Source organism: Corvus moneduloides, chromosome 3 (genome assembly GCF_009650955.1).
Source record: "Corvus moneduloides isolate bCorMon1 chromosome 3, bCorMon1.pri, whole genome shotgun sequence".
Taxonomy (NCBI): domain Eukaryota; kingdom Metazoa; phylum Chordata; class Aves; order Passeriformes; family Corvidae; genus Corvus; species Corvus moneduloides.
In genome coordinates, this window is record NC_045478.1 from 97882062 (window position 1) to 97899248 (window position 17187).

At 43.9% G+C, this 17187-nt stretch overlaps 1 protein-coding gene across 1 annotated transcript; it reads left to right on the forward strand.

Annotated features, from left to right (window-relative positions):
* Positions 1–353: 353 nt before the first annotated feature.
* Positions 354–12774, forward strand: PRPH2 (peripherin 2). Its single transcript, XM_032102886.1, has 3 exons — positions 354–1550; positions 4261–4507; positions 9811–12774. Exons 1-3 carry the CDS (start codon positions 970–972, stop codon positions 10045–10047), a joined length of 1065 nt encoding a protein of 354 aa, XP_031958777.1. The 5' UTR covers positions 354–969; the 3' UTR covers positions 10048–12774.
* Positions 12775–17187: the final 4413 nt, after the last annotated feature.

Genomic DNA, 17187 nt, shown 5'->3' on the forward strand with positions numbered 1-17187 from the left:
CACTCAGATACAACATCCCCAGGGTCCTTCTCCAGCTGCTGAGTTGAATTCCTTCCTGGTGGGTCTCCTTGGGCAGCCCTGCTCCCTTCCCTGACCTGGTGATTATCCAGTAAGCTGCTCATGCCAGCTCACTTTTTATAAAAGCATCTCTAGATTTCAGCCCAGGGTTTATTTATTGAGTTTCTCTGCACTTTTCCTTTCTCCTCCTCTCCTGCCAAGACCCAGAGATGGTACAAGCCTTGGAAGTAAATAGAAAATGCCAAGCTTAGTTTTTTTAGGTCACTGTAAACTACACACTTATTTGCTTTCTGAATGCATAAGCCACAGGACGTCATCTCAAGTCAACACAGAAGGATAAGGACTAGAACGTGGGTTTGGCTGTAGATATGAATCTATCAGGATCATGGTGGGGAAGGGCATGTTTGTATACAAGCAGCCTTTTTTAATCCAGAGCCCTCTTCCTTTTTCCTTAAAGGTTCCATATTCATCTGGCAACAAAGATCTTTTTATATCTCTGGGGTTTCATATTCTGCCCAGCAGCCTATCATAGGAGAGCACAAATCTACTAAATAGTAAAATGAGGGATTACCTCCTCTCATCTGTTGACAGACATTTCTTCAAATTGGATCAAATGATTAAAGGTATTAGAATGACGTCTTGCAGATCCAGATCAAATCATTTGAAACCTTGAGAGTGTTTCTCCTTTGCTTGTAAGAAACCACCAGAAATAGTTGTGGGTCCTAATTGCCCATTATTCTCACTAATGTGAAATTGTTAATTGGGACCTTTGAATATTTTACTTGCTTGAATCCTTACAGGAGACTTCAAGATGGAAGGACTGTGCAGTAGCTCGCTTCCCGATGAGCCGTTCGGGATCTCTTCCGACGCCTGAATGGTTCTTCCTCGAGTTGCTTACGCTGAGAAGAGGGGTCCAGGCTGTGAAATCTTCCAACATCTCCCACTACAAAGATGGCACTGCTGAAAGTCAAATTCAATCAGAAGAAACGGGTAAAACTAGCACAGGGACTATGGCTCATGAACTGGTTTTCGGTCTTTGCTGGAATCCTTGTTTTTAGCATGGGATTGTTCCTCAAAATTGAGCTCCGGAAGCGAAGCGAAGTGATGGACAATTCTGAAAGCCACTTTGTGCCCAATTCTTTGATATTGATGGGTATATTATCCTGCGCCTTCAATGGTTTTGCTGGCAAAATTTGTTACGATTCTCTGGATCCCGCTAAATTTGCCAAGTGGAAGCCTTTGCTGAAACCTTACCTGGCACTATGCTGCGTCTTTAACATACTCATTTTCTTCGTTGCTCTGATGTGCTTTCTCATGCGGGGCTCCCTGGACAGCACCCTGGCCCAGGGGCTCAAGAATGGCATGAAGTTCTACCGGGACACGGACACCCCCGGAAGGTGCTTCATGAAGAAGACCATCGACATGCTCCAGATTGAGTTCAAGTGCTGTGGCAACAACGGCTACAAAGATTGGTTCGAAATCCAGTGGATCAGCAACAGATATCTGGACTTCAGCTCCAAAGAAGTGAAAGAGTAAGTGACTTACTGGGGTTTGTGTCGTGTAATATCGATGTTTGATCAGTGTAATGCTCAAGTGCCAACAGGCACTGACAGGAGGGGGGTTTGTATAAAATGGGATCTTGTGTAATAAAGCATCCCAAATCATCAGCTAGATTGCTTCCTCCCCTGGCAAATTTCTCTACATTCATCCATAACATGAAATATAAAGCACCAAATACAATTCTCACTCTTACTCAATGTGATGGAAACAGACAATATTTTTTACCGTCTTTTACTGCTCTATAAACCCATTACCTTGAGCCACACTCCCAAAATCAACAGGAAAGTATCAGAACTTTACTGATCCTTAAGAAGATGTCAATGTGATTTATTAATTTCCTAAAAAAAGAATTCCCTGGAGAAATACTGTTGATACCACTTTTCAAACTCCACTTAGATATTGGCAGCTAATCAGCCGCATGGCAATAAATAGAGGCAGTAACACTTTGCCAATAACTCATGTGTTTTAGATCCTTAAGATTTAGAATTTTATTTTTATATTCACTCAATGGATTGCTTCAGTGCTGTGGTAATACTGAGCATCTATTGGTGTTCCTAGCTTTACACAGTGGCCCTTGTAGCCATATGTATTTTAAGTTCTCTCGTGTGCCTAATTTTTTAAAACCTCACATGAAACCAGCACTAGTTTATTGTTTCTGTACAAACCAGACCAGGTTGTTGACCAGAAACACCTTAATGGCTTTGATGTCAGTGCCCAAAGAGGCAGTAATCTCAAAATCAGGTTAGGTGCAGTAAGCTCAAGCAGAAAATAAACATGAGAACAAAATGAGCCTTTGAAATTAAAAAAATAGCATTGGGCATAAATACCCACAACCTTTTAAAAAATTAAGCACCAGGGAAAGAGATGGTTATTCCAAGTTCTTTGGGAACATCATTCATTAACGTTTATCCTCTGTGGTTGCATAATGGGTCCTATAAACTGGAAGCAATCTGCCTTTTAAATACACTGCCTGTATTTTAAAATGTCTGAAGTAATTTTGAAAAAAAAGCTTTGTGGATCTCTTGGGATCTCTTGGGATCCCTGCCTGACTGTGTAAGTGGTATTTCACTTGTGTGTGTCTCTCTGCATATTCTTTTGACTTGTTGGGTGGTCTGGTTGTTTTTGCAATTCTGAATGAGGACTTTTTAGTGAAAACTGTTCCAGATTTAACCCATTGCGCTGCAGGGCCATAGCAAATACATTCACTATTTAATAAGGGGGTGTTTCCATTGCAAAGCTATGCCCATGGATATAAATAACTACTTGAAAAAAACCTTGCCAGCATTATATGGAGATTTGAGAGCTGTAGCTTAATCCAGCAGCAGTGGAAGGGCAATGCACAGAGGGAAAACAAGGTTATACTGTCCTTAATAACTGATGCCTTGTTTGGAACAGAGACTCAAGGTAATTTCTTTGTACTACTGAGGCAGGAAATAGGGCATTAAAAATCTGCAAATGGGGGTTTGTGAATTCAAGGTTTGTACTACGTGGTGGTGCACGATCTCTGCTCCCATTCCTGGCAGGATAGCCTGGCCCCTTTGAAGCCAATAGTAAAGTTCTCCTTAATTCCAGGGAAGGTGGGAGTCTGTCCCCCACAATGGAATTTTTATAGTATTTGTAGAGCAAAGGCCTGATCCAATCTCTCTGAAACCGATGGAGCATTTACACATGAATGGGAATTAGACCCAATCCAGAGCACACTTTACATTTAAAGAGAAAACCTCAACTGCGTTTGCTGTTTAGATATATTTAGGTCATGACTGCAAAGTGGAATTTTCCTTCACCAGGTTGTTGGAATCACCTCTCTCTCTACGACACAATTTTAAAATATCCACATAGAAAGCTACAAGTGACACTCAGATTTTTTTTTTTTTTTTTGCCTCTCTAGACCACTGGGGCTCTCCATTCTGTCATTTTCTAAGCAAAATGGCCTGGTTTAGAACTGCAGTCCTTTCATTATAGTTTTTTGCAAAGTCAGTGGAACTATTTGCCTTCTAAGTTATCTTTCATGTAAACATCTCCTCAGACACCAGGCTAAATGACTGTTTACAGAGAACAACCACAGTGTCAGATGAGCAATAGTTGGGGAGCTCCTGCAAGGACTTTGGAAATTTTTGCAACATCCTGTTGCTGAAGCACATTTCATGTTTTCAATGCTGGCTACCTTCCCAAGCCAAGAATAAATGCACAACCCCTCCCTGGAGCTATTGTCATCAAAAAGAAGCTATTAGGTTTGCTTCCAGATCAATGGTCTGTCTGGATATGGTGGATCCTAAGGCTGTTCTGGGTTCTTTTCCAAGCTCAGGTCAGCTCCAGCACCTCCCTTCCACCCTAACTATGCTGTGATCACTCTTTTCTGACTGCCCCTCCTGAATTCTCTCTGCCATTTAATTTTGTTAAAAATTGATTTCTTTGAAGAAGTGACCCGAGAGCGTGCATTTCCACCAGGAAGAGTTAATTACAGACTCAGTGTAGCCTTGACATAGAAAAGGATTTCGGAGAGGAAGGAAGCTCTGGACAAATACCCTTATGTGAACAAGGGGACACGGAGGAAAGGCACGGTGGAAAATCCTCCTTGCCTTTGCTTTCCTTCCTCGTGCAAATTTGCTCCTGGGTATCCCTGTGTGTGTCTCTGTGTCTGTGTGTCTGAGTATTCACACTTCCCTCTGCCCTTGCCCGCAGTCGGATCAAAAGCAACGTGGACGGGAGGTACCTGGTGGACGGTGTCCCCTTCAGCTGCTGCAACCCCAGCTCCCCCAGGCCCTGCATCCAGTACCAGGTCACCAACAACTCTGCCCACTACAGCTACGACTACCAGACCGAGGAGCTCAACCTGTGGCGCCGCGGCTGCCGGGAAGCGCTCCTCAGCTACTACAGCGGCATGATGAGCTCCATGGGCGCCGTCACCCTCCTCGTCTGGCTCTTTGAGGTAACCCTCTCCCCTCAGACACACTTCAGGGAAGCACCAGCTCTGCAGGAGCGGGGCATCTTTCAGCATGGACTTCTGAGTGAAAAACAAATCTATTTAAAATAAATTTCCCTGTTGTTTGGCTGAGAAAATATCTAATAGCTAACGACTGAGTAAGGGCTAAAAGGTCCCAGGCTGGAGACAGAGCTGGGGTGAGTGTGGGATCACAGACTCCTCTTGCAGAGCAAGGGGCCAGAGCTTCGAGTATCCCACAGCAAGAGGGGGAAAAGGGAGTGATTTTCTGTCAAAGGCAAGGTGCTGAGTAGGGAAGAGAGTGCAAGAGCTCTGCTTCCAGATGCATTAATTTTACATGTGTTACCACTTGCAGGGAATGAGAAATACAAAAAAGCAGCACATCAGAAAGGTATGACAGCAATTAGTGGGACAGAAAGTGCAGTTAAAGGGTTTACACACTGAAGAAAAGAAGACTTTAGGCTGCACACACATTGGTGGAACAATTTCAAGGCAGCATGTGGACTTTCATCAGCTCCACCGAGGTTTTTGGTCAGAAAAAGTGGTTTAGGTGGAGCAGGTGGATTAAATTTATTTTATTCTGCTTCCCAAAACCACGATGTGAATGCAAACAGGCGCCAACACTGCCCAGTGCAGGTGTTTGTGGGCACCATAACCCAAAGTGCAGTTCGAGTACCATTGGTCCAACGTGAGGAAAACACATCCTCCTGCCTCTGGGAGGTGGCCAGTTTTCTAGCCAGGGTGCTTAATCAACACTAATGCTAGGAGAGCGTGGGCTGGCAGTGGCACGAGGGCTGGCACGTGAAGTGCTGGAGATCAGGCAGGACCTGCTGGTAAAAGGGAGGGTGCAGCTCCCTGGGGTGCAGCAGATCCTTTCAACCCTTGCAATGGCTGCTGCAAATGGCCCTGCCTATTTTAAGTTATTCTGATGCCTTTTAAAAGATTTAGATGCATGCAAATTAAAAAAAGATGAGTTACATTTTGATACAAGCACTGGCCTACAGCCTTCCAGGAATGAAGATGCTTTTTAGAAAATAAACACCTACATAAATCTGTGAACTGAAAAAACTATCATTAAGTTGTTGTTTTAAAAATAACTGCTCCGAACTGCAGAGAAATGTGCAACTTCTTTGCACTGTTATTCTGGTAAGAAAAGAAAGAGACGGTCTTTATTTTAGCCCAGATTCAAGTGCAAAGTTCTTGAAGAGAGGGGAATTTCAACTGTATTTGAAAGTCATGAAGAAATTCAAAAACTCAGGGGAAAAAAGCACAAAAATACCAATGCCAGTTGCAAAAAAATCATGACTAGGAACCTGTAACTTACCTCTGCTAACTTACAGGAGATTAATGACAGTGATATGTTAACATTAATAGCAGTGATAAGAATGCAGTATTTTATGTCTAACTCTTTAAAGTACACCTGGGTATGTTTTTCAGCCTGTGGCATAATAAGAAATAAGATCTTATTTTCTTTGTCTTTTTCAAAATAGAAGCTGAGACTTTCTTTCAGGCAATCAGAGGACTTTTAGGGCAAAACTTTAAAGAAACAACACAATCCTGGGTTACAATAACTCGCCCTCCTGAATATTTATGACTTGCCTGATACTCTGCCATAAAGGGCCCAGATTTGGGTCTGAAATTCCCTTTGCTTTTAAGGCAAACTTTGAAGAGAGGAAGCAAAGCAGGAAGCAGACATTAATTTAGTCTCCCTTGAAATATAACCACTTCCTTTAAATTGCAGTCAGGAAACAATTTTATGCTGAGTAGGAGGGCAGCAGAGGTCCCAACTCCTGGCCAAGGTAAGTGTGGGTCTGAGCAGGGTGAGCCGAGGGGCCAGTGGCTGTGCTGGCTCTGCACTTCTCATTTCCCCTTTGACTGACTCCCTGGGAAGTCACAGCAAAGTGCAAAAGCAAAATCCTGGGTTGCTTTACACCTGCAGCCATCGTGGACTCAAACCAAGTACTTCTCCACCAAAGCCCTGCTGGGGGCCGTGGAGGACTCTTCCAGCTGGGTTGGTGGAATTGGGATGTGGGAAGGGGGAGAGAAGACGGAGGGAAATACTAATCACAGCTGCTATTCTGAGCTGTAGAAAAAGGTAACGTGACAAACAAGTGTAGGGATGTCAGGGAAGGTCATTTCTGTTCCACCTTCCTATATTAGGCACAAGGAAGAATGAACCTATTTTGAAATATCAAAACTTCTATTTGAAAAAGATGCTAATATCTAGAAGCTGGTTTTCCTAACAAAAGCTGTAGGCTTCCCATGAGTGACAACCGGTCATGAGGATGACAAAAAAAGATCACACCCTGCTCTGGCTAAGCCGCCTCAGGCTAAACCCTGGCAAACAGATGGGCTTCGCTGCAAAAGGTCAAGAAGAGCAAGCCTGGATGTCTTCTTGACCTGCCTCAGCCAGCAAAGAGGAAAAGAGGGGTTCAAGGGTGCTCTGAATACAGCATTTCAAAAGGAATAGAGGGCTGAGGCTGGTTCCTGAGATGCTTCAGGTCCTCCACTTGTGCAAACATGTGGGTCTCAATGGGTCACAGCTGCTGCAACAGCCAAGACCCTGGGATTCACCCCACATGTGCCACAGACCAGGCCCAGACTGAGCTCCAGGAGAGCACGGAGACATTCACAGGAGGCACATTGCATGTCCTGTGCTGGAGAGTAAACTCTCTGATGCATTGAACAGTAGGAGTGACCTCCTGGTAATCTCCAAAACCAGCCCACAGGCAGCAGGGACCCTCCAGATGGACACAGTTTGCTCTGTTGGCCCAGCTGGAGAGGCTGAGCATGCTGTGGTGCAGGGGATACACCAGCCCAGCCTGCGCAGCCCTAGCCCTGGAGGAACACTGTGGCCGTGTTCTTCTTGGCACTTTAAAGTTGCTGTAAAATGACAAGAGTTTCCATGACAGGGAAATCATCACACAGCAAGACTGGTCTCGCTCCAGGGCTCTGACAGCCCAGCCTTCTGTGCTGGATTGTGGTTAAGCTCAAATCTACAGCTCACAGACTGGTTAAGGTTGGAGGTTTAGCTGTGGCCTCGCCAGGGCTGAGCAGAGGGGAAGAAGGACAACGTTCCTCAGGCTGGTGGCAATTTTTCGCCTAATGCAGCCCAGGATACCATTTTCCTGCTTTGCCACAAGGACACATTGTTGGCTTAGGGACAACTTGGTGTCATCCAGAGCCCAAGGCCCTTTGCTTCCAAGCTGCTGTCAGCCAGGCACGCCCAGCACATACTGGTGCGTGGGGTTAGGCCTTCCCTGGTGCAAGACTTCAGCTAAACTGGTGTTCCAAGACTCTCTGTGATCATACAGGAGATAAACTAATTTACCAGATACTTGTCTCAAACTTCCTGGACTCTGTTCTCATCTGGCAGAGAAGGCAGGCTCAAGTCAGTGGAGGTGACAAGAGCCCAGACATTTTGCATTGCTTTTAAGCAATCTCAGCTTCAGGGACTCAAAATCTTGCTTAGAAAAGTTTTTGAGAAAACAAAGTCTTAAACTGAGAGAAAATGTCACAAAATCTCATCCAAGGACAGGTCAGATGCTCAGTACTGCACAGGCACCTTCCTTTTTAAAAGCATGATAATATTTAGTGACTTAGAGCCATCCAGGAAGCCAGTCCACCTACTCTGGCTATCAAAGAGTGGCACTTGGCAAGTCAATCACAAAACAAAGCTCCTGCTGACATGCAGCAAGGCAGCACAAGGAGAGAGCAACGTGGAGGCCATTTCCTGCACCCAGTCCTGTTAATCTGCACTTGCAACAGCCATTGATTTAAAAGATATTGGTCCCATGAGTGAGAGCAGCAAAACTGGGACTCAGAGTGGAAGGAAGTTGTCAAAAGCATTAAATCCCAAGACTAACGTGATGGGATTTGTCACTTCTTGTGACTTTTATAGAATAGTGCTTTAACTGATTTAAGTCATCATGGTATTGGCTAGATGAGACTATTTCCAGACTCAGACCCACTGGAAACTTCCTTAGTGATCAAAGTGTGGCTCGTCATACCTTCCGGTGTTTAGCAGTTTGAACGTTTGCCTTTGGATATGGAAGTGTTTAATGAAGCTTGTTTTTTGACCAATGTTTTTCCCTTTCTGATCTTGAGTGAAGGCAGAGAAATACGAACATCTGCAAAGTTTGAGTAGCCAAGTGCAGGTTTAGTCTTCCAAGAGCTCGGAGACACTGATCATACACAAGTGGGATGATGCCAGTAGACAGGCTGATGGATGGTCCATGGAAGCACATGCTTGGGCAGTCCCTCGAGCCCAAAAGCCAGAGCTGAATTCTGCCATTGGCCATGGCATGTGGCTGAAGCCCAACCTCAAATCTGCCAGCCTCTTTAGCCATCAGGGTTTAGGAGGACCAAAGGTAATCAGTTCCTTGGGAAATTGGGTAGGGGAACAGAGGCATCATACTTCCCTTAGGGAACAAATCCTGTGAGGTCCTGATAGCAGTAAGTGTTCTCCATCTGAGCCTTACCCAGCACGTGAAGGACCCAACCAGTCTTACTGCTGCCCCATCCCAACCACCTGCCCTACCACATCACCAGGCTGGCTCTTCTGGGAGTTGCTCTTCTTTCCTTCTCGACTTCACTCATCAATTGCTTTTCTCCATAAGCACCACAAGCATGAGGTCAGATTGTTCTGAACAGTGTTAGAAGGCAGGAGACTGGCTAAATACACACTTTCTCTCTGCAGGCAGGTGCAGGGTGTTGCCAGTGTCAGCAGTGTTACACAGCACAGTAGAAAAAGTCTCAATCAGGGCTGCTGGGACTAGGTAATATTTAATCAGAAATACAAATTTGTTCTAGATGGAGCCAGGGAGAGATCACCTGCTGCCTTGGCTTCCTTATTTGCACATATCTATATCAAAACAAAATCAGAATCTGAAGTAGACAAACTGGTGGCTAAAATCCTAATGCTGCTCCGTTCTGCAGAGACGCTGATTCATTCATATCTCCTTGATCAGCTTAATATACTCACCAAACATATTAAGGTCAATGCAAAGTCAAAACATTTAGTTAAAACTAAGTGGGTGGTGGCCAAGGACGTTGTTGCACATCCAACCTGCTTTGTGGACATCCCGTGCACAGCAGCTGGGGATGCATTAAAACCTCCCGGGAGGCACCGATACTGACGGGGCACGTGGAGAGGCCCCTTGGGCACACGGAGCCTCAGAGCTGCTGCTCACACCAGCAGCCCAGGCTGCCCAGAGCAGGGGACAACGGGGGTGGGACGGGAGTGTCCAGGTCTGGCTGACGCTCTCTGCCTTTCCCGTTGCCTGGCACAGATGTCGGTGATGGTTGGCTTGCGCCTGCTGCACACCTCCCTGGAAAGCATTGCCAATCCCGAAGACCCCGAATGTGAAAGCGAAGGGTGGATCCTGGAGAACAGCCTGAAGGACACTTTCAAATCTGCGCTGGAGAATTTGAAAAAGCTGGGTAAGTTCAACCAGGTGGAAGCAGGAGGCGAAGGGGCCGAAGGAGAGGAAGGTGGGAAGACGCCAGCCATCACAACGGTCAGTTGAGCTGCTCACTGAGGTGGACTTTTTCTCAGAGAAAAATAACACAAACTGAGAATCGTGAATATATCTACATTTTAAAAGCTACGTATCAACCACCGTATACACATTTCTACACATGTTCACTTCTGTACATGGGAGCATACAACATAGTGCACCTTGGGATAAAACACTTATCCACAATGTGAGTACACCATACCCATATCCTTTTGGGGATATGACCACAACTACGACTTGTAATATTCACGTGTTCCCTTATCAGAGACAGTTAGTTTAAGAAAAAAAAAATTAAAAAAAAAAAAAAAAGATTGCTGGCATCACATGGTGATCCATCCCATCTTACTTTGAAATTAAAGTGGAATTTGAAAAATTAGTATTTTTTGCTCAAGTTGTTTCATCAGCATACTTTCTGTACTTCAGCTTTTAAGAACAAACAGATTGGGTTTCTGGAGAAAAACATGATAGAATTCAAAGACAGAAGGATTTCCAGAATTGTATATAACTTAGTATACAGGTATTTTGACAAACCTTTCATATGTGATTTTTGTTAATGTGCTAAGCAATGGTATTTTCTGCTGTATTCTTAAGATGTACATAGAACAAAATGCAAACTTATGCTGAGAATTTATGTACTAAGCAAAAATTGTAATTAAATGAGGGAGCCAAGCATCCTGAAAACAACATTCAGGTGAGATTCATGGGGTTTGTTTCTCAGGGTTTTTTTTGCAGGCTGTATATCTTGAATGCATGTGTTGTAGACTTACGCTTCACCTTGTATTTAAATTCTTTGCAGAAGTCTTGTAGTGGGTGGAATCCAGGCTATGAGCACATGCCAGTTATGGTTACTCTGGACATTTTACAGAGTATGTCATCTCATAACTTGCTCCAGAATATTCAAGCCCAACTATTTTTAAGGCAAGAAAAAGACAAACCCAAAGCCAGACAGGCCACTTAGAATTCACACTTTAAATGCTTTCCAGGGTCCTAGAAAATGGGTATCATTAATCCACAAGTACATCAAGCCTCACCCTTTCAGGCCAGGGAAAACTAAGTTTAAATCAATCCCCAATGTGCAAATTTTACTTTTCTTTATCAGTGAAAGGGTACTCCTCATTATATCTTTTAAATCAAAGAGAAGGCAGATTTTGCATATGCTGCATCTCTCCAAACATACTGTCATAGCTGGAGGATCCTGTTCTCATATACCAAGTTGGAACAAAATATGGAAAGAGTTTGCTGTGGTGTGCAGCCTCTAATAAGGGAACAGAGCATCATCTTCAGTTTATTTTCAGCTGCCAGATAATTTCAGCTAAAGGGAAAGAAACCCAAGAGAACAAGCCCCAGTCTCCTGCACCAACGATTGCAGACACCTCAGTCCCTCCCTGCAAGCCAGGCACCACATTATATTTACCCTGGCTGTGCAAACCCTCTACTTCTCAGGGATGTACCTGGGAGAGGTTTCTCAGAGGGTCCCTTCTCCCTGGCTGGTGGCCGGCCCTCAAAGGGAGCAGTGTTTGCCGCTGTGTAACCATTGCACAGCCCACTGGTTTTCGTTCTTAATCACCTGTGCACTTGCCCCAGCAGCACTCAGCTCCTCCGGCTTCTGTCCAAATTCCTTCTAGGATGGACAGATCAGTTCAAGGCAGGACAGGTAGGGATGTGTCTGTACATCAAGCCATGGTTTCCATCTCAATGCCCAGGCTGTTTCAGGCCACCTGCACGCAAGGTTTGGTTTCGACAGGTGTCTGTGGTGACCTTTCACTTTCTCAAAGCTGGTCAAAGCTTTTAACTTTAGTTATCATCATGAATTTAGTTACAACAATGAATTTAAAAGTCACTCTCCTCTTGTGTGCATAAGACTGACTAGGACAAGGGCACTGACAAAAGGCCAACTTGCTACTCACCACAGCCTATCGTCTCTTGCTCTGCTGAGGGACAGAACTGTACGAGCCAGAGCAGCTCCTCCCTGCTCAGTAGGACGTCACTGGGACCGGCTGCCCCTCTCAGCTGGTCCATTAGGGAAGAACAGGATTGTGGATGGCACACAATGTGCCCACATGTACCAGAGAAGAACTTCTCAGAGGAGTCACATGTGGATAGGAGCTGCGTTACAAGGATTAATTACAGTCTTTCCTTGTGAGGCTTCAGCGAGCTGTGATCTATACCAGTTATTTGACTAGATTGACTTTTCAAAGAGATCTAGATGTATTGCTGCTCTAGAAATCTGGCTTAGGCCACTAATTTAGTCAGGACTCTCCAATTATTCGTGGTCTCTCTTTTTTACCAGATTAGTGCTAAACCAATGTAACAAATTCTCAAACCATTCTTTCAATGCCACACTGGAGAAGCCAGTTCCCAGAGCAATGGTATCAGGCGGGTAAAGAGACCATCTGAGACAGGTTTATGAAGAGCAGTGCTGGAACCAGGGAACAAGGAGTATATGGGCTAATGCTGTCTAAAATAAAGCCTCCTGGCTGATGAAGATCTTTGTGACATCTTATGATTACCACAGGATTGTAATACGACTGCTTTGTAAAATATTACATGTAATATATCACTCGTCCAATCTTACACATACTTACTTGTGATACTGCAAATGCTGTTCTAGATAAAGATATTTCTGCTGACTGCAAATGTAAATTTAGGTATTAAAATGTTATTGCAAGTAAAGATCTCTTTAAAGAAAATGTTTAAATATATACAATTTAATACAGATTTCTTTAATTTGCATTACTGCTGACTTTTTCCTTCTGAATTCATTTTTTGGATCTGTTTTATGTGTCCCTATACGTGGGAAGGTTTTCCCCACCTCTATATAATGCTCTGAGAGAAAGCAAACCTTCCTCATTTCATGTGCCCAGCTAAGCTCAGGATGTGCAAGCAGACCCCTAAATCACCTGCCTCTTACTAGAAACAGAATTTGCTGTACTATTTTAACAGCATCCTCTTGTAGTACATAGGAATTAAAATATATTCACAGCCACAAACGTGATGTTCTGGTCACGCTGAACCAGTGAAACCACTGGCATCCTCAGGATCTTTGACAATCAGCTGGGTTTATAACCTCTTTTTCTCCCCATTTAACTTGCAATGGACATTCAAAAGAACACATTGTTCTTATTTTAAATTTAAGTCTAGAGCTCACAAAGTCAAATCTCCCTGCAGCAATCCGACGACTTCCAGAGCCATGCCCTGATTTTCAAACTAATAAACTTCAGAAGGATGTGAGCTTAATTCATGCAAACCAGGCCACTTCTTTTTAGGTACCTCCATATGGATTAGTGGCTTAAATCCAAGTACCCAGATATGAGAGCCAGCCCAAGGCCTTGAAATGTCAACTCTTAAGAAATATCACATTTAAAAGAAATGGCAAAAAGTGCACTATTTTACTGATGACATTTATTTGAAGGGGCACAGAACATTGACTAAAGTGCTTTAAAGGAGGAAATATAAACAGCTTCCTTAAAGCTATTAGTTCCTAAGTAGCCTTAATACAACTGATAAGATTAGCCTCCATGCATTACATGAGCTTGGGCATTTTGTAATACCACACAAACACAAGTGTGCAGCTTAGCAAAGAGCATGGGGATGCTATATCAGGCTCACAGGCACCACAGACTCCCTACCTGATAGGCTGGGAAGATTTTCAAGGCTGATATAAAGAAAAAGGGATCCCAGCAAAACACTTACTGATTCACACCCAACTGGCTTGTTTTGTAAAAGAAGCCAACGCTGCTTTTAGTGTAATCGATGGAAAACGGGGACGGATCACAAATGCTTATTAAAAAAAAAAAAAAAGAAAGAGCATTATTGGAGATTAGTTAATTAAGAGATAAGGCCAGAAAAATAGAATGGAACCATGTGATTAACAGCCCCCTGTGGGGAAGACACAGGCTTAGGCAAATTTATTTCTGGCAACAGCAATGCAGCTATCTCAAATCTGAAGTAATGCCTACATGGAACTTTTTTTGAATTATATCAGACCGATAGTGTTCGGCAACTGACTGAAACACTGAAGTAGCAAAATGCCTCTCTCAAAGCACCTGCATTTGCTGTTCCCATGTCATTTCATAGGTACATCTGAATTCGGATCCAAAGCACAGTTGTGAGGTGGGAAAGCTGGAGGAAACCTTGGCCTGGAGCTCAGCTTTGTAGACTCTCCATCAGAGTCTCTGCAGCACCCTGCCCTGGGGAACACCCCCTTTTTGAAGCCCCCCCTCACATTTGTGCCAGGGGGAGGCGGAGCAGGACTCCCACTTCTCATCCCGCCAGCTCCCCACAAAGCACATGCGAACAACCACTCTTGCCTGATTGTTTCCATCAAGAGGATAGTCCATAAACCACGAGGAAGTACATATCCACAGTTTGTTCTCAAAGCACTCCAGAGCAAAGGGTGGTTCAGGAATCGGAGGAACTAGTCAAACAGTGGAACAAGGATCAAAGGGCAGGTCTGCAGCCTGCCACCAGACTGATGCACACCTCCTGCACCAGGCAACCAAGCACCACATTCCTGAGCAAAACAGGGTCAAGCATTGCAAAGCAGAAGTGAGGAAACTTGGAAAGGCACAACTGCAGCTAGAGGGTGATGAAAGGAAGAGAACAAAGCCCTAATCCTCAGGCACAGAATTCCCCAGACTGACTCCCTTGGTAATAGGGTGAAAATGTTTAATTCTTGAAAAAAACCCCACAGAAGTCACTTGGAAATCTGTGATGATACAGAATTAAACAGCAGCGCCAAAGAAGTGCAGTCTTTCCCTCCTGGAGACACACAGAGCCCATGCTCCAGCCAGGCAGCAATGCCAGGATACCCAAGCTGGAAAGAGACCCTGGCTGTGTTCATCAGTTCCAGGACACACACAGTTCCCAAACACAAAGTTTTCCTCTTACAGATCACCCCCTGCCTTCCCAGCTGCCCAAATAAGCTGTCCAGAGGGTGGCACAGCTCTGCCTCAGACAAACACTTTTCCAAATGCATGTGAGTTTTCCCATTTACACACGTGTTTTCTCCAGCACAAATAACAGGCAAAGGTTAAAAATTACAAAAACACGGGGGACATACCAACAAGGTGAATTCACAACTTGGTATGAATGAATCTTTCATTAATTACATAAATTAATCAACAGCATAAGTAAAAGTGATTCTGTAACATTGCTGTTGGCATATTTTAAGTAAATTATGACAGCATTTCTTGTTTTCACCCCAGAACATTAAATGTAATTAGGACTTAAAATTCAAATTTATTCTCTACTTCTCTAACTTCTTTTATCATTTTAGAGTATTTTAGATTATTTTTGAGATTAGGTGATATTAAAAATGGATTAAATGCATTTCAGGAAGCATTTTATTCAGGAAAAAACTTGCAGTGGTATGTCTAGATTTCAAATAATTACTACTACACTATATCCCTGACTCCAGTAGGACAAAACAACCTTTTGTCCCCTCCCTCTTTGCACGGTGGCACTCAACCAGGAGCGCAGCTTACACAGGTAGACATTCCCAGTGCCACATATCCTCCTCAAATACTTCACAGCTAGGTCTCTGTCACTGGTGAAGGTTTACAAGTGGACCCCAAACCTCTGAGAGCAGGATTCGACCCCATCCTCCTTTCACCACAACCACTGCTACGGCAGCCCTGGAAACCACGAGCACCTCAGCAGCCATGCCTGGAGCAGGGCATCCCACCCTGAGCTCCCACTGTGCTCCAGGACGATGAAGCAACCACACTGGGTCTTGGGTTTGCTGTCCTAAATGGATGTGACACCTTTCAATGTCTGGATAACTGTTCTTCCACATCTGCCCAATGATTTGAAACGCTGCCCACACAGAAATGTTTGTCTCACACATGTTGGCATTAGAAGTAGTTACCCCCAGCCTCCCAGCTGAACACTGTGCTTCTGCATGCTCCAAGTGACAAACATATTGCTAGTGTAGAGCATTTACCACTCCATTAGGAAAAAAACCCTCAAAATTCCTTGTTTTCAGCTCCATCCTGTTCAAGCTGACAGAGTGGAGCTTAAAGCCTGCATTACAAAGCAGTACACAGAAAAAGAAAATAAAACACAAAGTTCTTTGTGTCAGAGTTCATGCCATGTTCCAAGATTTCAGCTATTAGAGCACTTTATGAATTACCAAAACCTGACCTGGAAGGATACACAGATGAGACACCTGATTAGCTCAATAGCATTAAGTAGATGCCTAGCAATTACTGCAGATTTTTTTTCTTCTCCTAGTGTATTTTGTGCTAAATTGCACATTCATTCCAAGACTCTGACACAATCACTGCAAGAAAACACAGGCTTCTTGGAGCTGTCTTTACAGGGAGCAAACACTACCTTTCCAAAGCAGGCATGTCTAGTTATAGGACACCAGTGAATTACATCAGTGAACACACTGCTGATCCCCTCACCCTCGTTATTTTTATATAATCTTCTCTCCTATTCATTAACACACTTTACCATCCTCCACACTTAAGGGTACTGCAAGTACAGAAATATGTTTCACACGTTTTTCCTCAAATACATGGTTGATTTCAAATCAACACCTTGCTTTTATAAGTCACTGAAATATTTCGCAGTGGTCTGCACAGACATCATCCTTAACCTGAGCTCAGCTGTCCCACCCTGCCCGGGGCTCTCTACCCAGTCTGGCTTTCCTTCCAGGATCCCACGCAAAGGACAAGCTGGAAAACTTACCACCTCCGAGCTCACGCTGTCTGAAAAGAGACTGTGAAAATATATATTCACAAACTGATGAAAAAGTAACATTTAATCATTGCTGTCATGGAGACGAAGATCAGTACTTGCCATTTCGTAGCTCCTACACCTGGCGCACTGCGAAACTCCTCATACTCTCCCTCTTCTTTTTTCCTCCAAGAGAGGAGTGTTTGACAAATGTCTCCATCAAAGATGTAAGATTTGGGCATCTAATGTTTGCATGCCAGGAGAGGGGGAAAGGTGGCAGAAGAGCAGGAAAAAAAAAAAGAGGATGAATATGCAAAAGCCTCAAGATAAAAATATGCAAAGCAGTTTTTATCTGTGGAACAAAGATTTGTAGAAGAAATGTTAAAACTGCCACGAATGAAGTATGAATAGAAATGTACATGTATGAAACAGCAGAAGAAATAACTGAGCAAGTCTTTAAAGAGC